General features: G+C 52.9%; 1 protein-coding gene across 1 annotated transcript in view; it reads right to left on the bottom strand.

Annotated features, from left to right (window-relative positions):
* The window catches only part of LOC107118484 (maestro heat-like repeat-containing protein family member 2B), a 131,178-nt gene that overhangs the window by 85,941 nt on the left and 19,878 nt on the right, over nt 1-25,359 (bottom strand). The window contains exons 8-16 of the mRNA XM_015420841.1: nt 22,918-23,025; nt 21,912-22,050; nt 20,054-20,094; nt 17,919-18,059; nt 16,951-16,956; nt 14,512-14,547; nt 9,792-9,899; nt 8,576-8,695; nt 2,625-2,750 (exon numbers count right to left, since the gene is read on the bottom strand). Of these exons, the coding sequence (XP_015276327.1) occupies nt 2,625-2,750; nt 8,576-8,695; nt 9,792-9,899; nt 14,512-14,547; nt 16,951-16,956; nt 17,919-18,059; nt 20,054-20,094; nt 21,912-22,050; nt 22,918-23,025 (825 nt within the window). The remainder of the gene's footprint in view (nt 1-2,624; nt 2,751-8,575; nt 8,696-9,791; nt 9,900-14,511; nt 14,548-16,950; nt 16,957-17,918; nt 18,060-20,053; nt 20,095-21,911; nt 22,051-22,917; nt 23,026-25,359) is intronic.

Raw genomic sequence — 25,359 nt, 5'->3', positions numbered from 1 at the left:
CATCTAGTCCAGCATCCTCTATCACACAGTGGCCAACCAGTTCCTCTGGAGGGCCAACAACAGGGCAGAGAGGCCGAGGTCTTCATAAAAACATCAGAAGAACCCTGCTGGGTCACACCAAGGGTCCAACTAGTCCAGCATCCTCTATCACACAGTGGCCAACCAGTTCCTCTGGAGGGCCAACAGCAGGGCACAGAGGCCGAGGCCTTCATAAGAACATCAGAAGAGCCCTGCTAGGTCAGACCAGTCGTCCATCTAGTCCAGCATCCTGTCTCACAGAGTGGCCACCCTGTTCCTCTGGAGGGCCCACAACACAGCATAGAGGCCGAGGCCTTCCCTGATTCTGCCTCCGAACTCTGGGAATCAAAGGCTTCAAGCCTCTGAATGCGGAGGTTCCTCTCAGTCACCATGGCTAGTAGCCATTGATAGACTTCTCCTCCATGAAATCTATCTAATCCCTGTTAAAAGCTGTTTATTCCTGTGGCCACCACTACATCCTCTGGCGGCGAATCCCACATCTTAATCAGTCTCTCTGAGTGAAGGTTGCCAGGGGCCTTCCTTCTGCTGGCAGGGGGATTTGGGGAAAGTTCCATGGGTGGGCGGGGATGCTGGCAATGCGCTTACATCACTTCCGGATGTGATATCAGCGCATCACTGACTTTTGTTTGGGGGTGGGGTTTCCCTGGCCAGCCAGCTGGTGAGTAATGGACCAGAGCCCACAAAATGGTGGGATCCCCGTTTCCCACCGGGGGACTGGCAAGCCAGTATGAGTCCACCTTCAATGCATCCATTTTCTCCAGGGAAACTAATCTCTGTAGTCTGGAGATGACTCGTAATTCTGGGGGATCTCTGGTCTCCACCTGGAGGCTGGCAACCATCGATAACAGCTACCCTCCAACTCACCCAAAGTCCCACAGAAAGAGTGTTTGCTCGCTTAACAAAGAAGTTGGAGAGGGATTCAGCAAGAACACAACTTTATTCTTCAACTCGAACACAACTCCAACACGGATCAACATCTGATAGCCAGAACAGACTTTACATTGCAGCTGTCCTGTTTTTAAACATTCCCGGCTAATGTAGCCACACCCACTGTACAAATACCAACCAATAAGGTTGTTCACATAAGGACCAATCACGGACGTTCCCGCTCAGGGAGCTTGCTGTGAAGTGATTGGTTTGTTACTTCCTAGGCTAGCAATACTATTGGATGGATTTGGATCCTAGCCCAGGATGAAGCTCAACATTACAAGTCAATGAGATGTTTCACATACATCATGCATTCCATGGCAGCTTTGGAATACACTACAAAGAGAATGTTCTTCTTAACAAAAAGCTCCTCACAGTTAGACGGGGCCAACTATTTATCCTGGAGCAGTGGTCCTCCACTTTTCCAGTCCTGGGATCGATGGAATTTCAAGCATTTGAGTCACAGGACGGGAAGAGTTATGACCTCACCGGTACTGAGGAGAAGACCACGGTCAACAGACTGAGAGAGACAGGGGCTCGGAAACCCAAGCTGAGAGCAGCCTTCATTTCTGATCTGTGCTTAAGGACGAGGGGCACCAATTCCTGGGCAGGGATTGGCCGATTTCCCATTGTGTCCCTTTATCTTCTAGGAAGCACTGTGATTCACTCCTCCGCAACTCCAAATTACCAAGAAGTGTGTCTAACATTAATTCTGGAAAGGTCTCTGTGCAGTTCATCCCTGCCTTCAGGTCTTTCAATTTATATGTGTCTGGTCCCCCTCTATGTTATGAATGTGCACAAATCTTGGTGCAAGCCTATGCCCGATTGCGTATAGATAATTTTTTTGTGTGTGTGTTGGTTAGGCTAATGTGCACGTCCCAGATTGACGTCTCCTGGTAGATGCAAGATGATCCTAAAAGGGCACCCGGCCAAATTTATTGGGTTATAAGTTGTCCTGAGCCGAAGCCCGTTTTGTCAGATGTATGGAGTGTTATGTTCCGTTGTCAGAGAGATTTATACCCAAAGCTGCAACTTTTTGATGGACGAGGGGAAGGGAGGCAGGAGAAATAGAACTAAGCAGGCCGGGTTTCCTGGGACAAGACGAGCGATGGACGCGGAAGAGAGATTATAAGAGGACTGAAGTTATTTTTTTAAAAAGGAAGTGCTGTCACGTTGCCCTTTAGGTAAAGTGGATTATTTGGGGAGAAGCAAAAGTCCTGCTTTTGGTGTAGTGGTTAAGTGCGCGGACTCTAATCTGGGAGAACCGGGTTTGATTCCCCCACTCCTCCACTTGCACCTGGCTGGATGACTTTGGACAAGCCGTAGCTCTGACAAGAGCTGTTCTTTAAAAAGAGCCGTTTCTGTCAGAGCTCTCTCAGCCCCACCTGCCTCACAGGGTGTCTGTGGTGGGGAGGGGGAGGGAAAGGAGTTTGTAAGCCACTCTGAGACTCCTTTGGGTAGTGAAGGGCGGGGTATAAATCCAATCTCTTCTTCTTCTTCTTCTTCTACCTCACAGGGTGTCTGTTGTGGGGAGGGAAAGGGAAAGGAGTTTATAAACCGCTCTGAGACTCCTTTGGTTAGTGAAGGCCACCCTGAGCCTCTTTTGCTAGACAGATCAGATGTCCCCCCCCCCGTAAAGGGAGGATACCCTCCTTTACCTTGTAGTGGCTGATGACTTCAGACACCTTCGTCTTCTTCTCCAGCCCATCTCCGAACTTCTGCAGTGTGGCCAACGTGAGGTCAAAATGGCCCACGGCAGAGGAGGAAAGGACCAAGATCACCTTCTGGAAAACAAAAAGAATGGGCTTTGCCGGTTCTCGTAGCGTTCTTTGACAATCTGGGAGCTGCTTTATCAGACCAGACGAAGAAGCAGTGGTCCCTCTCAGCTGAGTTCATAGAATCATAGAATCATAGAATGTGAGAGTTGGAAGGGACCTTGCAGGCCATCTAGTCCAACCTCCTGCACTCTGCAGGAACATAGCCGAAAGACAGCCCTACATACCTACGACATCCCCGAAAGATGGCCGTCCAGCCTCCTCCGCTTGAAAACGCCCAGCGAAGGAGCATCCACCACCTCCCGAGGCAGACTGTTCCACTGCAACCACTCTTACAGTCAGGAAGTTTCTCCTGATATTTAGCCGGTAACGACTCCCTTGTAATTTCCACCCATTAGATCTAGTCTTGATATCCGGAGCAAGAGAGAATAGATCCGCTCCATCTTCTACATGACAGCCCTTCAAATACTTGAAGACTGCAATCGTGTCCCCTCTAAGCCTTCTCTTTCCCAAGCTAAACATACCAAAGTCTTTCAGCCTTCCCTCGTAAGACTTGGATTCCAACCCTCTCACCATCCTGGTTGCCCTCTTCTGGACACGCTTGAGCTTGTCAGCATCCTTCCTCAAATGTGGTGCCCAAAACTGGACACAGGACTCCAGGTGAGGCCTGGCCATAGCAGAACAGAGCGGAACGACCACCTCCCGTGATCTGGACACAATGCTTCTGTGAATGCATCCTAAGATTGCATTAGGTTTCTTCACAGCCACATCGCACTGCAGGCTCATGTTTAGCTTGTGATCAAATGGTGTGAGCTAGCTCACAGGTTTTTAGCCTCCGGCTTCACACATTTTTGTCCTAGCTCAGGAAGGATGGCTCTGGAGCAAACTAATTTATGCAGTAGCCAAATCGCTGGCTCAGAACTTTAATGCCAGTGGCTCACAAAGGAGAATTTTTGCTCACAGGACTCCACAGCTTAGAGGGAGCATTGCTAAGAAGTAGAAAGACTGACTCCATTATGGATTCATTCTGTTCGGTTGCGACCCCTGTTCCTGAAGAAGTCACTGTGGAAATGGGATTTTTACCGGTGCCCCGTTAAAAGGATCGCTTTGGCTCCATCAGCATTGGACTTTATTGTTTCACTGGGAAGGACTGCTTCAGGTAGGAATTTTGATAGGACTTTTGAGTTGTCTTCAAAAATTGGACTGACACCACCAGAGGCATTTAATATAATATTATGCCTTCATAACATTTGTTAAGAGTTCACATACTGTTTTGATAAATTTTGCATTATTATATTCACAGGTTTCTGGCCTTTTGTTAATTTTCTCCATACCGTGAATCTCCTCTTTTTGCTTGGTTGCTTGGTTCACATAAAGGTAAAGGTAAAGGTTTCCCTTGCTCGAAAGCCAGTCGAATCCGACTCTAGGGTTGCGGTGCTCATCTCCGTTTCAAAGCCGAAGAGCCAGCACTGTCCGTAGTCATGTGGCTGGCATGACTAAACACCAAGGCGCACGGAACGCTGTTCCCTTCCCACCGAAGTGGTACCTATTTATCTACTTGCAATTTCTTACTTTCGAACTGCTAGGTTGGCAGGAGCTGGAACTAGAGACGGGAGCTCACTCCGTCATGCGGCACACTCGGGTCTCGAACTGCCGAACTACTGACCTTCCACAGCCTGCAGCTCAGCGTCTTAACCACTTGAGCCACCGCAGCTCACATAGGATCACATAGATGCACAGAAATCCCACAGACAGAAACTGACCTGACTTCCAAAGGTCAATGCTCTGGATCGTTGCTCAGCCTGCCAGTGAGGGAAGTCTTGGAGACTTATATTCTCTAGTCAATCAGGAGGACAGACTTTGGACTGAAATTATGGGAACAGCCATAGAGGACTGGGAAATGGCTGCTGGGCTTGGGGGGTGGGTGGGTCATGTGGATGTTCTGGTGCGGGGGGGTGAAAATTTAGGAGGTGAGCGATGATGGCCGGGAAAGCGGGAGATGGTGGAACTGCGAGTTGTAGGGTTTGATTCCTTCATGGAGGAGCAGGGATTTGAGAACTGAGTCCAGCATCCATTCCAGAAACACCTCTCTCTCTCTCTCTCTCTCTCTCTCTCTCTGATTCTGAGGCCATGTTAAGAATGTAAGAACATCAGAAGAGCCCTGCTGGTTCACACTAATGGTCTGTCTAGTCCAGCCTCCTGTCTCACACAGTGGCCAGCCAGTTCCTCCGGATGGCCAACAAGGGGGCAGAGAGGCCGAGGCCTTAGTAAGAAAACAAGAAATGCTCTGCTGGATTAGATCAGTGGTCCATCTAGTCCACCATCCTGTCTCACACAGTGGCCAGCCATTTCCTCTGGAGGGCCAACAAAAGGGCATAGAGGCTAAGGCCCTCATAAGAACATCAGAAGAGCCCTGCTGGTTCATACCAGTGGTCCATCCAGTCCAGCATCCTGCCTCACACAGTGGCCAGCCAGTTCCTCTGGAGGGCCAACAAAAGGGTATAGAGGCCAAGGCCGTCATAAGAACATCAGAAGAGCCCTGCTGGTTCATACCAGTGGTCTGTCTAGTCCACCATCCTGCCTCACACAGTGGCCAGCCAGTTCCTCTGGAGGGCCAACAACAGGGCAGAGAGGCCAAGTAAGAACACAAGAGCTGCTCTGCTGGATCAGACCAGGGATCCATCTAGTCCACCATCCTGTCTCACACAGTGGCCAGCCATTTCCTCTGGAGGGCCAACAAAAGGGCATAGAGGCCAAGGCCTTCATAAGAACATCAGAAGAGCCCTGCTGGTTCATACCAGTGGTCCATCCAGTCCAGCATCCTGCCTCACACAGTGGCCAGCCAGTTCCTCCGGAGGGCCAACAACAGGGCAGAGAGGCCGAGGCCTTCATAAGAACATCAGAAGAGCCCTGCTGGTTCATACCAGTGGTCCATCCAGTCCAGCATCCTGCCTCACACAGTGGCCAGCCAGTTCCTCCGGAGGGCCAACAACAGGGCAGAGAGGCCGAGGCCTTCATAAGAACATCAGAAGAGCCCTGCTGGTTCATACCAGTGGTCCATCCAGTCCAGCATCCTGCCTCACACAGTGGCCAGCCAGTTCCTCCGGAGGGCCAACAACAGGGCAGAGAGGCCGAGGCCTTCATAAGAACATCAGAAGAGCCCTGCTGGTTCATACCAGTGGTCCATCCAGTCCAGCATCCTGCCTCACACAGTGGCCAGCCAGTTCCTCCGGAGGGCCAACAACAGGGCAGAGAGGCCGAGGCCTTCATAAGAACATCAGAAGAGCCCTGCTGGTTCATACCAGTGGTCCATCCAGTCCAGCATCCTGCCTCACACAGTGGCCAGCCAGTTCCTCCGGAGGGCCAACAACAGGGCAGAGAGGCCGAGGCCTTCATAAGAACATCAGAAGAGCCCTGCTGGTTCATACCAGTGGTCCATCCAGTCCAGCATCCTGCCTCACACAGTGGCCAGCCAGTTCCTCTGGAGGGCCAACAAAAGGGCATAGAGGCCAAGGCCTTCATAAGAACATCTGAAGAGTCCTTATGGATCAAACCCGTGGTCCATCTAGTCCAGCATCCTGTCTCACTCAGTGGCTAAACAGTTCCTCTGGAGGTCCAAGAACAGGTCATAGAAGCCAAGGCCTTTCCCTGACGTTCCCTGCATTTTGTCTGATTGTCAATTGCCTGGTAACCTCTGCAGGTTTCCTCTGGTCTAAAAATGCCATTCAGAACAGCGTGGAGAAAAATAATACACACCAGTGCAAAGGAAGCTCCATGCACAACTGTTTTCCAAAGCGGGGTGGAGGATGAAACACTGGACTTGAACCAGGGAGGACCTGGGTTTGAATGAAGCTCGAGAGGAGATTTTGGGCCAGGCATGTAGCCTGGATGAGTCACAAGCGGGAATGAAGATTGCTGGGGAAAAGATCAACAACCTCAGATATGCAGACGATACCACTCTAATGGCAGAAAGTGAAGAGGACCTAAAGAGCCTCCTGCTCAGGGTAAAAGAGGAGAGCGCAAAAGTGGGCTTGAAGCTCAACATCAAAAAAACTAAGATCATGGCATCCGGCCCCATCACTCCTTGGCAAATAGAAGGGGAAGTCGTGGAAGTGGTGACAGACTTCACGTTCCTGGGAGCCCAGATCACCGCAGACTGTGACAGCAGCCATGAAATTAAAAGACGCCTGCTCCTTGGGAGGAAAGCAATGGCGAACCTAAACAGCATGATAAAAAGTAGAGGCATCACCCTGCCAACAAAAGTCCGCATGGTCAAAGCAATGGTATTCCCAGTAGTCATGTATGGCTGCAAGAGTTGGACTCTAAGGAAGGCCGAGCACCAAAGAATAGATTCTTTTGAACTATGGTGCTGGAGAAGACTCTTGAGAGTCCCTTGGACTGCAAGGAGATCAAATCAGTCAATCCTAGAAGAAATCAACCCTGACTGTTCCCTGGAAGGCCAGATAATGAAACTGAAGCTCAAATACTTTGGCCACCCAATGAGAAGGGAGCACTCACTGGAGAAGAAGACCCTGATGCTGGGAAAGATTGAAGGTCAAAGAAGACGGGGACGGCAAAGGATGAGATGGTCAGACAGTGTCATCGATGGAACGAACATGAAGTTGAGGCAACTTCAGAGGACGGCGGAAGACCGGAAGGCCTGGCGTGATCTGGTCCATGGGGTCACGAAGAGTCGGACTCTACTGTGCGACTGAACAACAACAATGTAGCCTACCTCACAAAGTTGTCATGACGAAGAATTAGGATGCCTTCATGGCTTTGGGGAGGAACTGGAGGTAGGACTCATAAGACAACAAATATTTTTGTGTTACACTACAGAAATGATTTGGAGCAAGGGTTTGTGGGGTTGTTTTTTAAAAAAACAGGTGCTGGAACTCTCAAGAGATAAATGAAGTTTCCAATCTGTATACTGAAAACTCACGAACTTTTAAATGGGCCCGTAGCTACCTCGGGGCCTCTCGGGGCCCGGCCCCCTGACTTACTGCTAAGGCCCCCCGAGAAGAGAAAAGAGTCCTTGTGTTTGTTTCACATTTGTTCAGAGGTCTGTGGGCTGACAAACTGTTTGGGAACAGAGGATGTATTGTTTGTTTGTTTATTTATTAAACGTCTACCCTGCCCTCCCCGCACGTGGGCTCAGGGCGGCTTGCAAACAGGGCACCATGCGCCAATACATAAAGACAGAGTAAAAACAAACACAGCAACAATCAATATTAAAATATAAAGTGCTCAGTGTTAGTTGTCTTCAATGCGAACAAGGTGGCGTTCAGCGGTACCGATTCGGCTTCATACAGTAGTACGGTCTTCCTAGAGGGCCATCCTCATTGTTGCTGAGGATCATTGGGGGTGGTGGCAGTGGCGACTCCTACTCAAAAGCCTGGCGGAAGAGCTCCGTCTTGCAGGCCCTGCGGAACTGTAAAAAGAACTCTGGGAGCTCATTCCACCAGGTAGGAGCTGCCACTGAAAAGTCCCTGGCCCTGGTTGCAGCAAGCCGGGCCTCTCTGGGGCCTGGAATCATTAATCGATGTTGTGCCCCAGACCGTAGTGCCCTTTGGGGTATATGGGGAAAGGCGGTCCCTTAGGTACGTCGGACCCTGGCTGAAGTGTGTGTGTGTGTGTGTGTGTGTGCGCCCCACAAAGAAGTCTGCATAAGAAAAAAAAGTAGCCCCACAAACCGAAGAATCCTGGCTACTGCCCTGCTTTTAAACATTTTTAAAATAATGTTGTCGAAGAGGTCCCGGAACGCCATTCTCTTCCCCCAGAAAAAAAAGCCCTGATTTGGAGTCTATAGAAGGAGCACCATCCACGCCACTCACCTCCCTCTCAGACGCTTCCAGATAGTTGGCGTTTCCCACAACGTGTTGAATCTGACTGTTAACGAAGGGCAGATCCTCACAACTTGTTAGTGAAGTGCCCAGAGATTTATACAGGAAAATCTAAAAGAAAAAGAAGTGGCAGTGTTGGGCCCCGGCAGGAAAAGAGCCACGGTGTTGTGCACGGACACCCAACGAGGCAGGCCTGGACGATTCGTTAAGCAAAATAAGCACGTGCTTAGGGCGCCAAGGGAATAGGGCGGCCAGCCCTCAGGTCCCAGCAGGGGTTCCCCTGCTTTGGGGGGCTGTGACCCGCCATAGGCCGGCCGGCTGGTGGGGGAAACCCCCACACCCAAATAGGGACATCAACCGGAAGTGACGTCATCGTGTTGGCAGCATCACATGCAACACTGGTTTTGGGGCAAACTCTATGGTTTTGAAGCCAAACCGCCATCAAGTTTTTGTCCAAAAATCAGTGTCGTGTGTGATGTTGCTGACATGATGACTTCGGGGTGATGTCATGAAATTCACTGCCACAGGAGGTGGTGGCGGCTACAAGCATGGGCGGCTTCAAAAGGGAATTAGATAAGCATATGGAGCAGAGGTCCACAAGGTATAGATAGGTACTCTGGGGCAAGAGACACTCTGTCTTCTTGGTGCTTTGGGGGGGGGGTGTCAACAGTGGGAGGGCTTCTAATGTCCTGGCCCCACTGGTGGACCTTCTGATGGCACCTGGTATTTCTGGCCACTGTGTGACACAGAATGTTGGACTGGATGGGCCTTTGGCCTGATCCAACATTGGCGTCTCTTATGTTCTTATGTTCTTATGTCATCGCATCAGGAGGTCCCTCAGCAGGGCCAGAACAGAAACCCTCCCACTGTGGGGCCCCCAAAGCACCAATAACACAGAGCATCACTGCCCCAGACAGAAGACAATAAGAGAAGCCAATGCTGGATCAGGCCAATGGCCCATCCAGTCCCACACTCTGTTTCACACAGTAGCCGAAACCCAGGGGCCATCAGGAGGTCCCCCAGCAAGGCCATGGTTGGCCTTCTGGTTTAGCGTGAACCTTTCTCTCTCTCTCTCTCTCTCTCTCTCTCTCTCTCTCTCTCTCTCTCTCTCTCTCTCTCTCTCATCTTAGCCTACTTCACAGAGTTGTAGTTAGGAAAAAACAGAGAAAGGGATATAGGTGTACACAGTACAGGGAGCAAAGCAGACCTTTTCTGCCGACTGATCGGTGTAGCTGGACATCTGGCTTTCAAATTCGCAGCTCAGGTTCCTAGTCCAGTTGCTGTCAGCAATGGTCTCCAGGGATCTTCTCAGGAACTAGGAGCAAAGGAGTAACTGAGACAAAACCATGGAGTTTGGCTTCTCTACCATTGCCAAATCTTACATTTCCATCATCTCTTTCTGCACAAAGAAGGCAGGGTTTCAAAGTCTTAGAAGTCCACCATGAGCCATTTTTGCGTTAAGAGGCAGACAGCCTGCCAGACTCCATCCACACATCACAGGCTTGGATCTGAGGATTCCATAATTCCATAAGAATATAAGAGCCCTGCAGATCAGACCAGAGGTCCATCTAATCCAGCATCCTGTCTCACACAGTGGCCAGCCAGTTCCTCTGGAGGGCCAACAACAGGGCAGAGAGGCTGAGGCCTTCATAAGAACATCAGAAGAGCCCTGCTGGATCAGACCAGGGGTCCACCTAGTCCAGCCTCCTGTCTCACAGAGTGGCCAGCCAGTTCCTCTGGAGGGCCAACAACAGGGCAGAGAGGCTGAGGCCTTCATAAGAACATCAGAAGAGCCCTGCTGGATCAGACCAGGGGTCCACCTAGTCCAGCCTCCTGTCTCACAGAGTGGCCAGCCAGTTCCTCTGGAGGGCCAACAACAGGGCAGAGAGGCTGAGGCCTTCATAAGAACATCAGAAGAGCCCTGCTGGATCAGACCAGGGGTCCACCTAGTCCAGCCTCCTGTCTCACAGAGTGGCCAGCCAGTTCCTCTGGAGGGCCAACAACAGGGCAGAGAGGCTGAGGCCTTCATAAGAACATCAGAAGAGCCCTGCTGGATCAGACCAGGGGTCCACCTAGTCCAGCCTCCTGTCTCACAGAGTGGCCAGCCAGTTCCTCTGGAGGGCCAACAACAGGGCAGAGAGGCTGAGGCCTTCATAAGAACATCAGAAGAGCCCTGCTGGATCAGACCAGGGGTCCACCTAGTCCAGCCTCCTGTCTCACAGAGTGGCCAGCCAGTTCCTCTGGAGGGCCAACAACAGGGCAGAGAGGCTGAGGCCTTCATAAGAACATCAGAAGAGCCCTGCTGGATCAGACCAGGGGTCCACCTAGTCCAGCCTCCTGTCTCACAGAGTGGCCAGCCAGTTCCTCTGGAGGGCCAACAACAGGGCAGAGAGGCTGAGGCCTTCATAAGAACATCAGAAGAGCCCTGCTGGATCAGACCAGGGGTCCACCTAGTCCAGCCTCCTGTCTCACAGAGTGGCCAGCCAGTTCCTCTGGAGGGCCAAAAACAGGGCAAAGATGCCGAGGACTTCACTAGAACATAAGCCCTGCTGGGTCAGACCAGTGGTCCATCTAGTCCAGCATCCTGTTTCACACAGTGGCCAAACAGTTCCTCTGGATGGCCAACAACAGAACACAGAGGCCAAGGCCTTCATAAGAACATCAGAAGAGCCCTGCTGGATCAGACCAGGGGTCCACCTAGTCCAGCCTCCTGTCTCACAGAGTGGCCAGCCAGTTCCTCTGGAGGGCCAACAACAGGGCAGAGAGGCCGAGGCCTTCACTAGAACATAAGCCCTGTTGGGTCAGACCAGTGTTCCATCTAGTCCAGCATCCTTTCTCACACAGTGGCCAACCAGTTCCTCTGCATAGCGAACAACAGGGCATAGAGGCCGAGGCTGGCTCTGGGATTCAGAGGATTAGTGCCTCTGAATGTTGGAGGTTCCCCTCGGTCACCATGGCTAGTAGCTGCCGATAGACTTATCCTCCATGAATCTATTTAATCCCCTTTTAAAACTGTTCATTTCTGTGGCCATCATGACATTTTCTGACAGAGAATTCCACATTTTAATCACTCTCGGTGTAAAGTGGTATTTCCTTTTGTCTGCCCTGAACCTACTGCCCATGAGTTTCATCGGATGCCCTCGAGTCCATCATCATTATCAAGAGGTCTTTCAGAAGAAGAAGGATGGCCTGGACCCTCCTTAGCTCCCGTGGCGGGGGTGGTGGTGGTTTCCAGTGGCTCAGTGGCAGAGCATCTGCTTTGCACGCTGTAGGCTATGAACACAGGAAACTACCTTCTACTAAATGAGACCCTCGGTCCATCAAGATAGATTTAGGTGGGTAGCCATATTGCTCTGAAGCAACCGAGCGAACTTTAATTCCAGTGGCACTGTTAAGACCAACAGAGTTTAATGTTTAAAGCGTATAGCCAAAATTAAACTTTGTTGGTCTTAAAGGTGTCACTGGAATCCAATTTTGTTCTATAGGTCCATCAAGGTAGAAGATGTAGAAGATGGAGCAGCTCTGTTCTCTCTCGCTCCGGATTGCAAGACTAGATCTAATGGGTGGAAATCACAAGGGAGTCAATACCGGCTAAATATCAGGAGAAACTTCCTGACTGTCAGAGTGGTTGAGCAGTGGGACAGTCTGCCTCGGGAGGTGGCGGATGCTCCTTCGCTGGACGTTTTCAAGCAGAGGCTGGACAACCATCTTTCGGATAAGTTGCAGGGCCATCTTTTGGCTACGCTCCTGCAGAGTGAAGAGGGTTGGACTAGATGACCTGCAAGGTCCCTTCCAACTCTCACATTCTATGATTCTATAAGGTCAGTCTTGTCTACTCAGACTGGCAGCAGCTCTCCAGGGTCTCAGGCTGAGGTCTTTCCCATCACCTCCTGCCTGGTTCTCTTACCTGGAGATATCGGGGATCGAACCTGGGACCTCTGCATACCATGCTGATGCTTTACCACTGAGGACAACCCCTTTCCAGGGAGAGACGTAAATCTCGCTTTCCTCAAAGTATCCCTACAATCCCCCAGTATAAAAGATACAAAAAGCCGTGTAATCTCAAATGGGCGATTCCTGTGGCGAACATCATCTTTAGGCCAATTATTCCTTCCAAAGCACACTGGGTAGCTTTAGAAATGCCAGTCGCAGGTACAATCAACCTTTCTGGGTTGGTAGGACCATTGACCCATGACTTGATCCTTTTGACTGGAGATGCCAGGGATTGAACTTCTCTTAATTTATTTATTATTTATTTATTTATTTCCTGGCTTCTATCCCGCTCACCCCCTAGGGTCTCTGAGCGGCTTACAATTCCGATTTTAACCAATCTAATCTAGGGCCATATATGTAGGGAAGGTGAGAAGCCTACCAGGCACCCTTATCCTGTTGTAGCAGATCTTCTTATTGCGAGGGGGCAGTCCGGCGGCGACCCTCCTCCGGCGCCGGTCTTTGCTGTTCCGCTTTTTCCGGCTGTCGCAACTCCGCCTCCAGGCCTGGACCACTCCGTGCTTCCGCGCATGCTCGCAGCGGCCTCCGTCCAAGTCAGGCTCCGGCCTGCCGCGTCGCTCCGCCTCCGCACCTTGTTAGTCCGGCCTCCTTTGTTCGCCTCCTCTCTTCGCCAGCCGCCATTTTTTCTCCGTTGCCGCCGTTCATCGCTCTCCGTCGCTGCTACGCCAGGGGCGGGTGCCCCCCCGCTCTAATAGCAGGTACCCATTTTATCTACTTGCCCTTTAACAGGCTTTCGAACCGCTGGGTGGACGGGAGACTGATTAAAATGTAGAATTCACTGCCAGAGGGTATAGTGGTGGCCGCAGGAATAAACAGCTCCAAAAGGGGATTAGATAGATTCATGGAGAATAAGTCTATCAATGGCTACTAGGCATGGTGGCTGAGGGGAACCTCCCCACTCAGAGGCACTATTCCTCTGAATCCCAGAGCCAGGAGGCAACGTCAGGGGAAGGCAGTGGCTTCTATGCAGTATTGGCCATCCAGAGGAACTGGTTGGCCTCTGTGTGAGACAGGATGCTGGACTAGATGGATTATTGATCTGATCCAGCAGGGCTCTTCTGACATTCTAATGAAGGCCTCGGCCTCTGTGCCCTGTTATTGGCCTTCCAGGGTATCTGGTTGGCCCCTGTGTGAGACAGGATGCTGGACTAGATGGACAACCAGTCTGATCCAGCAGGGCTCTTCTTCTGTTTTTATGAAGGTCTTGGCCTCTCTGCCCTCTTGTTGGCCCTCCAAAGGAACTGGTTGGCCACTGTGAGAGACAGGATGCTGGACTAGATGGACCATTGGTCTGATCCAGCAGGGCTCTTCTGATGTTCTTTTGAAGGCCTCTGCCTCTGTTCCCTGTTGTTGGCCCTCCAGAGGAATTGGTTGGCCGCTGTGTGAGACAGGATGCTGGAATTATATGGACCACTGGTCTGATCCAGCTGGGCTCTTCTTCTATATTCTGATGGACTTGGAAGCTCCTGCATGCCTGGAGATCAGAAGATCTCTGGGAAGGACAATCTCCAGACAACACAGATCAGTTTCCCCGGAGAAAATGTCTGCTCTGGTGGGTGGAGTTTATTGGATCATACCCTGCTGAGGTGCCTCCCCTTCCCAGACCCCGTCCTCCCCAGGCTCCACCCCTCCCAAAATCTCCAGGCATTTCCCAACTCAGATCTGGTAACCCTATTGTGATGTAAATCTGCACTCTGTTTTCTCTAATCCTGGGAAACTGGAGATCAGCCTAATACCCCCAGCCAGGGTGGGGTTCTCTTCTGGGACACGGGCTTTGGCACTGCCCGGCCGTGCCTACCCTGCCTCAATGGCTGCCCCACCGGCAGCACAGCATTATGGGATCCCCGCCTTTTCTTGCTTCTGGATTTCTCCTGCCATGGGCATTCCGGGCTGTCCCGGGGAAAGCTATCCCTTACCTGCAGCAGTTTCTGCTCCCGTTCCTGACTCCTGGTCTCCGTGTTTCCTGCAGGGAACAGGCCAAACTGTCATACCACTGCTGTTGGCACTAAGCCAGACAGGCGGTCAGCTAGGGGTGCCAACCTCCAGGTGGTGGCTGGAGATCTCCGGGGATGACAACTGTTCTCCAGGCAACAGAGATCAGCCCACCCGGAGGGGATGGCCGCTTTGGAAGGTCGTCTCCATGGCATTACACCCTGTCGAAGTCCCTCCCCTCCCCAAATCCTGCCCTCCTAATGCTCCGTCAACAAAATTTCCAGGTATTTTCTAACCTGGAGTGGCATCACTACTCCCTGTCCTCCTAGGATTGCCGGCTCCCCCGGGGGGGGGGCGGGGAAACCCCTGCTTGAGGGGTCTGTTACCCGCCGGGGAACCCCACCACCAAGATGCCGGGATTGTGGAAATGTGCCCGGCGTGATGACGTCGCCCAGAGGCAGGGCTATTTCTGGGCAGGAACGCACAGGAACAGAGTTCCGGCTGGCTAACAAGTTGACCACGCCCAGCAGGAACTCATTAGCATAACAGGCCACACCCAACAGCAGAAACACATTAGGATTGGCTACATTAGGGGTGTGTGGCCTAACATGCAAAGGAGTTCCTGCTACAAAAAAAGGCCCTGGGTTTTGACAACAAACAAGGTAAACAGGATAAGAAGCAAAAGGTGGGTGTGGCTGGATGTCGACACTTCTGGTAACATGGGGGTGCGGCCTACTATGCTAATGAGCTATGCTCTCATGGGTGTGGCTGGATATGCTAATGAGTTTCTGTTGTTGGGTGTGGCTGTCATGCCTGCCCCTGCTGATGTCATGCCTGCCCTTGCTGATGTCCCTGAGGAGGCACCTGCCAGCCAGGATCCTGTGGACTTACAGGCTCCTGAGGACAGTACTGCAGCAGAAAGGCAAAGACTGGATCCTGTAGCTGAAAGCTATCTAAGTGGTGAGGAGGATAGAGCCTCCCAGGGAACACCTGCAAGGGATCAGTCTCTGCTGCATACCAGTAATTCGTCATCAGACTCACCACCACCTGTAACCAGGCTCCGGAATGTACGGAGACAGCAGCTGAGAGAGCGAAGACAGAATGCACGCATGCGTGCCAGAAGGTCTCTTAGCCCTGAATATTGACAGGATCCTGACCTCGCTCCCGGCTAGCTAATGAGTTGATTAGCTAGCACTGTATATCTGCAAGTCTGTTGCCGGCAGTCATTTGTGCTGGCAAACGTCGTTTGTCAGGACCTGAATCCTTGCATCTCTGCTCCAGACCTTGTGGAATTCTTATCGGCTTGATCCTCGGCTTTTGACCCTCGGCTTCGTTGACCCTGCGTTCATCTCTGACTCCTCTGGTATCGTTGTGATTTATGGACTTGGAACTCTGGTATGCCTGACCCTGCTTTTGGACTGTGATTTAAACCTGTTTGAACCTTGCTACCGGATTTGCTCGGCTTGACCTCGGACTGCTTCTGGACTTTTGCTTGTTTGCGTCACGCCCCCTGGTCCTGCTGTGACAGTGGCCTGTTATGCTAAAGAGTTCCTGCTGGGCTTTTTCTACAAAAAAAGCCCTGCCCAGAGGTGACGTCACCGCGCCGGGCACGTTGCGGGGGGGACGCTCTATCATTCGAGGGAAAACTCTATGGCCCAGGACTCCCCCGCTAAAACTAAGGTAAGACTTGGGAACCCTATATCCTCCGCCGTTGCCCAAGGGAGACCTGGCAACCAGTGTTCCCTCTGAGCTGAGTGAGTGTGAGCTAGCTCACCGTTTTTTAGCCTCCGGCTCACACATTTTTTGCCTTAGCTCAGGAAGGGACAGCTCTGGAGCAAACTAATTGATGCAGTAGCCAGATTGCTCGCTCACAACTGTAATACCGGCAGCTCACAAAGTAGGATTCTTGCTCACAAGACCCCACGGCTTAGAGGGAGCATTGCTGACAACCCCAACACACTTAAATGTATGGTAGAGAGCAGGGGTCATTTCATAGAAAGAGGTACAGGAGCTCATTAGCATAACTCATTAGCATAACTTATTTGAATACGCCACACCCCCTGACATCACCAGAAGTGTGTCAGAAGGCAACACCCACTGCTCAGGCTCCACTGGACTGTTTTGGATTGCTAGCTATTGGGGGGGGGACGCGCAGATCCTCATGGTCCTTGTGGCCCGGGGCTGCTGGGAGCAGGGGGCGGGGCTTGTTGCATGTGCCCGCCCCCTTGGGCTCTTTACTGCTGGAGCTCTGCTCCAGTGCGCTCCCGCAGGAAATGATCCCTGGTAGAGAGCATCCAGTCTCTCCCTTCTGGGGCCCCTTGCCAAACTCCAGGGGGTGACGGGAGTTCTCCTGGGATTACAACCGCTCTCCAGATGACAAAGGTGAAAATGGCCACTCTGGATGGCAGACTCTATGGCATTACACCCGGCTGAGGTCCCCCCCCTCCCCAAGCCCCGCCCTCCTCAGGTCCCACCCCCCCAAACCTCCAGGTATTTCCCAACCCGGAGCTGGCAGTCCTCGTCTTCACTCTCGTGGTGGAACAGAAGAAGGATCCACGGGAAAGTCGCGGATGTCAACAGTCTCACTCCCCTCAACTGAAAAATGAATAGGTGGACTCTATGGCCTTATGCCCCATAAAAGTCCCTCTGTTCCTCCAAAATGTCCAGGGATTTCCCAGCCTGGAGCTGGCAACACAAGTATATCCCCAGGACCCAGGGGTCGTTTCATAGAAAAGGAGCTAGGGGAACTCATTAGCATAACTCATTAGCATATGCCACACCCCCTGACATCATAAGGCCCGGCAGTGGACCTGCAAGGCCGGCGGGAGTGCGAGGAAGCCCTGCCAAGGCCCTCCCTGGCCCCAGGCAGGCAGGGGTGGGGAGAGGCGGGGAGGAAGCAACTTACCCTCCCTCTTCTCCTGCCTCCTCCTGGCTGAATGAGGGCCGGAAGCGGGGCGGACGGAAGCAGGGGGCGGGGCTTCATCATGTGCCCCGCCCCCTGTACCTCACCCGGGGGAACTGCGATCCCCCGCGATTCCCCCGAAATGACCTCTGCCAGGAACTCTACCAGAGACGAGTCCTTAGCGTGGCACTCTTTATACAGGAGCAGGAGAAGAAGGGTGCCGAGAGACAGAGAGAGAGAGACAGACAGACACAGAGACAGACAGAGAGAGAGAGAGACAGACAGAGAGAGAGAGAGAAAGAGAGACAGAGACAGAGACCGAGAGAGAGAGAGAGACAGACAGAGAGAGAGAGAGAGAGACAGACAGACAGAGAGAGAGAGAGAAGCTCGCCTCTTGTGGATTCACGGCAGTTGGCAATTCAGGACGGGGATTTCCTGCTTCCAAATGCAGCCCAGTTGTCGCTCCGCACCGCACCACTTCGGAGTAACCGCCTTACCTTGCATGGATTCCCAAAGGAAGGGCATCTGCATCCCCCACAGCTTGTCAACCGCGGGGTGGATGTTGCCCCGCATGGCGTGCAAGAGCTGCAAAGCCCACGTCCCTGTCTGGTTGGGGTTGGAGGCCAGGACCTGTCGACAGGAGAGGGAGCAGAAGGTGTTATGTATGGAAATAGAATGTATGCAGGGCTATTTTTGGGCAGGAACGCACAGGAATGGCGTTCCGGTTGGCTTCAGAGTTGGCCACACCCGCTACAGGCAAAACCTCTGCGCATACGTGGCTACAGAGGGAAGGCCTGGAGAGAACCCCCCCCCGGCGACTCCAAGTTGGGTGGGCCAGGGGGCCCCTGGAAGGATTGGCGAGGCATTTAAATGCCTCTCTGTGCCTTCCCCGGCCTGTCCAAGGGCCGGCTTGCCCACGCTGCCCACAGCTGCAGGGCACCCGGGCAAGCCAAGGGAAGGCATGGGGTGTGGCCTAATATGCCAATAAACTGTGCTGTCAGGGGTGTGGCCCAATATGCTAATTAGTTTCTGCTGTTGGGTGTGGCCTATTATGTTAATGAGTTCCTGCTGGGCTTTTTCTACAAAAAAACCCCCTGAATGTATGACTGTATGAACTTGAGTCTGACAAAGGTATCGTAAACCGAACTATCAGAACAAAGGGAGTTCTGGAGGGAAGCAAAGTGATTGGACTTTATGTACTGTATTTGATTGGACCTTATCTGACCTGTGGGCGTGGCTTGCCAAGCCCGGACTGTTTAAAAAGGAGCCTGTTGCTCCAATGTTTCGTCTCGTTCTGGTTCTTCTGACTTCGTGCTCAATAAGGCGGTTATCACTGTTCACCTGCTGCCTCGAGGCTCATATCTAACAGAAGGGAACGCCTCTGGAAGGGAGCAGTGCCTCGGGTACAAAGAAGGAAGGGGTCATTCCCTGCGGGAATGCACGAGCGGAGCTCCGGCAGTAAGGAGCCCAGGGGGTGGGCACATGCAGCAAGCCCCGACCCCTGCTCCCAGCAGCCCTCAGTCAGAGCAAGAAGCAGTCAGGTAAGTTGCAGAGCCCCCACCCCACCCCCCCGGTCCAAGACAGTCCAGTGGCACCTTTAAGACCAAGATTCATGGAGGATAAGCTTTTCAGTGGCTACTATCCATGGTGACTAAAGGGTGCTTCAGGTAAGTCCTCCTCTGCAGGAGGTTCTTTTTTGCAGCGGCTTTTCCGGGTTTAGAGATGGATCAGGGACGGGTGTGCGCTGCTTCCCAGATGTTGCGGTGAGATCGCGCCCGTTTTCTGCGCCTCTGATCCGTCCCTCTCCCGGGCCAAAATCTTCCATGTGACCGGGGCCTTATGAAGGCCTCGGCCTCTATTCCCTGCTGTTGGCCCTCCAGAAGAACTGATTTGGCCCCTGTGTGAGACAGGATGCTGGACTAGATGGACCATTGGTCTGATCCAGCAGGGCTCTTCTGACGTTCTTATGAAGGCCTCGGGCTCTCTGCCCTGTTGTGGGCCCTCCAGAAGAACTGATTTGGCCGCTGTGTGAGACAGGATGCTGGACTAGATGGACCATTGGTCTGATCCAGCAGGGCTCTTCTGACGTTCTTATGAAGGCCTCGGGCTCTCTGCCCTGTTGTTGGCCCTCCAGAGGAACTGGTTGGCCACTGTGTGAGACAGGATGCTGAACTAGATGGATCCCTGGTCTGATCCAGCAGGGCTCTTCTGATGTTCTTATGAAGGCCTTGGCCTCTCCGCCCTGTTGTGGCCCTCCAGAGGAACTGGCTGGCCACTGTGTGGGACAGGATGCTGGACTAGATGGACCCCTGGTCTGATCCAGCAGGGCTCTTCTGACGTTCTTATGAAGGCCTCGGGCTCTCCGCCCTGTTGTTGGCCCTCCAGAGGAACTGGTTGGCCACTGTGTGAGACAGGATGCTGGACTAGATGGACTATTGGTCTGATCTAGCAGGGCTCTTCTGATGTTCTTATGTTCTCACTGAGAGAAGCATGTTCATGATGCATGCGGTTGCCAGCCTCTCGGTATGGGTGGACAGAATGGCACAAAAGGAGTTAGAAGAACTTTGAACATGTGTGAATACATCTCTGCCTTTAAAGTTATCTGTTTTCTTAGCATTTCTTACCAGAAGCCTTGCAAAGAGTCCTTGAGCGCTGGGGAGCTTCACTGTAGAGAGATAATAAGTAAACAGTCACCTTTGGCTCGGGTGAACAGGTCGGTCCTCCACCCGGTACCCCTGGGCCCTCCCTCAGTTTTGTTCCTGCCAGGCTTTGTTCTAAAAGTGCTTTGTAAAACCTGTCCAGTGCAGTTTTATCCCATCCTTCTTCCACGGAGTTCGGGATCCTTCTTGTTCTCCCTTCCCTATTTAACCTCACAACTACCCTGTGAGGTAGGTGACTCTAAGGGCCCAAGGTAAGGTTGCCAGGCCTCCCACGAACCAACCTCTTTGCTGATACGTCAGAATCCAAAACTGACAACGGGTAGCTCTAGGCACTGCCAGAAACTCTATGGCTTCACCATAGAGTTTCCGGCGTTTCCTAGAGCTACCCATTATCACTTCCATGTTGTGCCTGGAAGTGATGCAGCAATGCTGGTGATGTCATCAGTGTCACACATCCTCCTGTGTCCCTGTTCCTTTACCCTCCCGCTGGGCCAACCATTTCATGGAGGTATGGGGATCTGAACCCAGGCCTCTCAGCTCCTAACCACGACACCATACTGTAAGAACCAGCATTTTGAGCTGTGCCCCAAAACAGATGGCCCACTAGCACTGATCTCTCAACATGGGGGTGGGGTGATATCAGGGCTTTTTTGGGGCAGGAACGCACAGGAACGGAGTTCCGGCTGGTTTCAGAGTTGGCCACGCCCACTACAGCCAAAACCTCTGCGTGCGTGGCTACAGAGGGAAGGCCTGGAGAGCGACCCCCTGGCAACTCCGAGGCGGGCGGGCCAGGGGGGCCCTGGGAGGATCAAGGAGGCATTTAAATGCTTCCCCGTGCCTTCCCCGGCCTGTCAAGGTCCGGCCTGCCTGGGCTCCCCGCAGCCACGGGGGCACCCGGGCAAGCCAAGGGAAGGCATGGGGGTGTGGCCTAATATGCGAACGAGCCATGCTGTCAGGGGTGTGGCCTAATATGCTAATCAGTTTCTCCTGATGGAGTTTCTCCTATTATGCTAATGAGCAGGGGTCTTGTAGAAAAAGAGCTGCCGGAGCTCATTAGCATAACTCATTAGCATAACTTATTTGCATATGCCACGCCCCCTGACATCACCGGAAGTGACAGAAGGCCACACCCCCTGACATCACCGGAAGTGTGTCAGAAGGCCCGGCTACTTACCCTCCTGCTTCATCCTCATTCCCAAACGGAATGAGGATCGAAGCAGAGGGCGGGGTAAAGAAGGGGGCGGGGCTTCACCACGTGACCGCCCCGCCCCTAGAGGTTCTCTTCCGGAGCTCCGTACCTGAGAGCTCCCCCCCGACTAGAGCCCTGCTAATGAGTCCCTGCTGGACTTTTTCTACCAAAAAAAAAAAAAAAGCCCTGGATGATATGATCTCTGTATCCTGCCCCCCTGGCAATAACCGGGCTGCTGCCTTTTTTTAATTTATTGTTTTATATTATGTGTTTTACTGTTATAATCTTGGCACACAGTGCCCCTGTAAGCCGCCCCGAGCCCTCGGGGTAGGGCGGGTTATAAATCCAAACATAAATAAATAAATAAAGTAAAATAAAACTGTAGTTTCTGAGCAGTTTTTTGCCCCCAGCCGTTGGCAATGTGTGAGGAAGAGACGCTCCACCCCCGAACCAAGGCTGAACCTCCACAGAACTGAGCTGAGCTCCTGGAGCCGCAGGGGGCTCCCCTCCGACCTGGCGAGCTGTGCGTGGGAGAAGGCAACGGGTGTGCCTTTGCAGACCTGGGTCTCCCCCATCCTGGTCCTCCATCCTCTGCCAGGGGAACCGCATTCTTTGAACCGGCCCTGAACGAACCTCCTTTGCAAGAACCGAGAAAAAGAGCCGATTCTCCCTGCTGTGCGACGGCCAGTTCTTTCAGGCACCGGCAGAGGGGTCTCAAGGCCGGACTGTACGCAGCCGGGACCACAAAGTGCAGAAGCTTCGGCCACAGGATCTGCAAAGAGGTAGAAGAAGGAGGAGGAGGAGGGATGGTTTTCATACCCCGCTTTTCACCACCCAAAGGAGTCTCAGAGTGGCTTCCAATCTCCTTTCCCTTCCTCTCCCCACAACAGACGCCCTGTGAGGTAGGTGGGGCTGAGAGAGCTTTTTCGAGGACTGCCCTTGAGAGAATAGCTCTGAGAGAACTTTTGACTGACCCAAGGTCACCCCCCACTGGCTCCACACCCAAATTTCCAGGAATTTCCCAGCCCGGAACTGGCAGCCCTAGTGGGGAAGGGATCTAGATCTAGGGCTTTCCTGCGCCCTTATTTTCACCGCTTGTGTGCCCCTATTGCTTTGTGATTTCCCCTTTTCTGCATATGTTTTACTCCTCCTAGTGGTCGCTTCGATATTACATTACTGTATCGCCAGCATATTTCCCTGCACTTTAAAACTACAGGGAAATATGCCAGAGACCTGTCCAGTGTTCCCTCTAAGCTGAGTTAGTCGGGAAGGATGGCTCCAGAGCAAACTAATTTATGCAGCAGCCAAATCGCTCGCTCACAACTTCCAGTATCTCACAAAATAGAACTTTTGCTCACAAGACTCCACAGCTTAGAGGGAGCATTGCCGGAGACACTGTGATGTACTATCGGAGCGACCACCAGAGGGAGCAAAACACATACAAAAAAGAAAAGAAAACCCAAAGCAACAGGGGCACACCAGTGAAAAAAAGGAGAGTCTAGAAGAGTCCCCTAGACAAAGGATGAAGAACTGTGCATCTCTTGCCAAGGGATGACTCAGAAAGGCTCAAATGCTGGCATTTTCTAAAACCACAGAGAAGAGGGTTTTCATATCCTGCAGGATCCGGCCAGCAACTCACTTTCCTCATCCCTTCTGCGGAGGTGTTCAGATGCTCCAAGACGTCAACGCAGATCTCTTGAACGCCGCCTTCTTTCTCTTTCTGGCTAGGGGGACAGGCTTTGGCTCCCTATTGTGAGACACAAAAAGAAGACGCCAGCTGGAAAAGGGATCGGGGGCAGAAGCAGGGGCTGCAGAGAAAAAGGCAGGGGATGGAGTCACACCTGGGTCTCCCAGACCCTAGCCCGAAACTCTAACCACTACACCACAGCAGCCCCGTAGCTGAACTTTTTGTGTGTGTATGTGGGGCAAATCGGACCTACTGGCAGGAGGTGGGGGTGAACTTACCATCACCACCAGCAGCTCGCAAGTCCCCCCGCGGCTCAGGCTCCCATCGGAGGGGAGGGGCGAACGCCGCGCGGCCTTGCTGGGTCTTCCTGCTTCGGCAGCGAACTTCTCAAACTTTGGGAAGTCAGCTGCGGAAGCAGGAAGACCCAGCGAGGCTGCAGCTCTCCCTCCCCCCCGCTCAGCTGGGGTCGCCGCGTGGTCGCTGCAGAAGCAGGGAGACCTGGCGAGGCCACACGGAAACCACGCCTGAACAGAGGGGACAGAACAGCGCGGCCTCGCCGGGTCTTCCTGCTTCCGCCCCTCTTCCTCTCCTCCTGCTGGTTCCCTTCCCTCCTACGGGGGTGGGGTGGGCATATTCGTGGGGGGCATCGCCCTTGTATGCCTCCCCGGTGGCTACAGTCCTGCACCAGATTGTCTCTCGTCTTGTAGTCCGTCTTGAAGCCCTGCAGCAAAGGGAGGATGCAGCCTCAAAGAAGGGTGGGGTTAAAAAGAGGAAGTCTCTTGGGTTGCTCTCTGCTTAATGGATGGACTGTGTTTCATATGGAAAAAAATATGCATATGAATCTGCCATGTACCGTATCAGATCCTTGGTCTGTCAAGGTCAGTACTCAGACTGGCAGCGGCCCTCTGGGTTTGGAGGTCTTTCGCACCACCTATCACCCGGTCCTTTTCGACTGGAGATGCCGGGGATCAAACCTGGGACCTTCTGCATGCCAAGCATAGGCTTGTCCACTGAGCCACAGGGGCTGTCGGCGGATTCCCCTGGGACAAAGAGGACCCAGGCTTGCAAAATGGAAAGGTGGTCCAGGGATGCTTGTTGGGCCAAACTGGTTCTGGCAAGGAGGGTCCTCCACAAGACCAGCTGCCTTCCCATTCCTGGAGGAACTTGGTGGTGGAACTTGGTGGAGGAACGTGGTGGTGGAGATTGGATTTGTACCCTGCCCTACACAACCTGAAGGAGTCTCAGGACGGCTTGCAAACTCCTTCCCCTTCCCCTCCCCACAGCAGACACCCTCTGTGAGGTAGGTGGGGCGAAGGGAGCTCTTTCCAGAACTGACCTTGAGAGAACAGCTCTGCCAGAACTGTGGCTTGCCCAAGGTCATCCAGCAGGTGCAAGTGGCGGAGTGGGAAATCAAACCCGGTTCTCCCAGATTAGAGTCCGTGCACTTCACCATGACATCAAACTGGCGCAGTCAAGTCGCAGCCGACTCATGGTGACCCATTAGGGTTTCCATGGCAAGAGATTAACAGAGGTGGCTTGCCTTTGCCTGCCTCTGCGTGGCAACCCTTGATTTCCTTGGTGGTCTCCCATCCAAGTACCGACCGGGGCCGACCCTGCTTAGCTTCCGAGATCTGACAAGCCTGGGCCACCCAGGTCAGGGCAGGTGGCGGGAAGTGCCGACAAGTCACAGCTGACTCATGGCAACCCGGTAGGGTTTTCAAGGCAAGAGGCGAACAGAGGGCACCTATTGCACGCACAATTAGCCCCACGATCGGCGCCAATGCCGGGTGGATTTAAATGGTGCAATCAGACACGAACGTCTGGGAGGCGCCCCGCAGCCATCGGCAACCAGTTTTGCTCCGCCGCAGAAGCGGAGTACAAAGACACCGGGGAAAGTCCGGTAGCAAACGGGTTGCTACGGGCCACGGGCAGACTTTCCCCTGTCTGATCGCTCCAGCGCACTCTCATGGCGTCGGGATGGTCCAACCAGGCCATCCCGACTCTGTGTCGTTGTCCCCCCCCCCTTCTCAGCGTGCGCATCATCCAGGGACGGATGTAGACTTGCTGAGGCCCTAAGCTATACAAAACCCAGAGGCCCCCTACTGTTTTAAATTACACTAGCTGCAAAGCCCGTTGAGGATGAAGACAACGAGCCCTAGAAAAATAGGGTGGGTGGGTGGGCCACAGACAGACAGACAGATAGAGGGGTTGGGAGAGAGAGAGAGAGGAAGGTAGAGGTGGGGGAGACAGAGACAGACAGTCAGAAAGACAGACAGACAGACAGGCAGAGATGGAGGGAGGGAGGGTTTGGGGGGGAAGAAGTCAAAGCGATGGGGAGGAAAGGAGAAAGAGTGAGAGAGGGAAAGAATGAAGGGACATAGGGAGAAATGAAGA

The sequence above is a fragment of the Gekko japonicus genome, unplaced genomic scaffold (assembly GCF_001447785.1).
Source record: "Gekko japonicus isolate JY-2015 unplaced genomic scaffold, Gekko_japonicus_V1.1 scaffold495, whole genome shotgun sequence".
Classification (NCBI taxonomy): domain Eukaryota; kingdom Metazoa; phylum Chordata; class Lepidosauria; order Squamata; family Gekkonidae; genus Gekko; species Gekko japonicus.
This window is presented reverse-complemented; position numbering and strand designations above follow the sequence as displayed.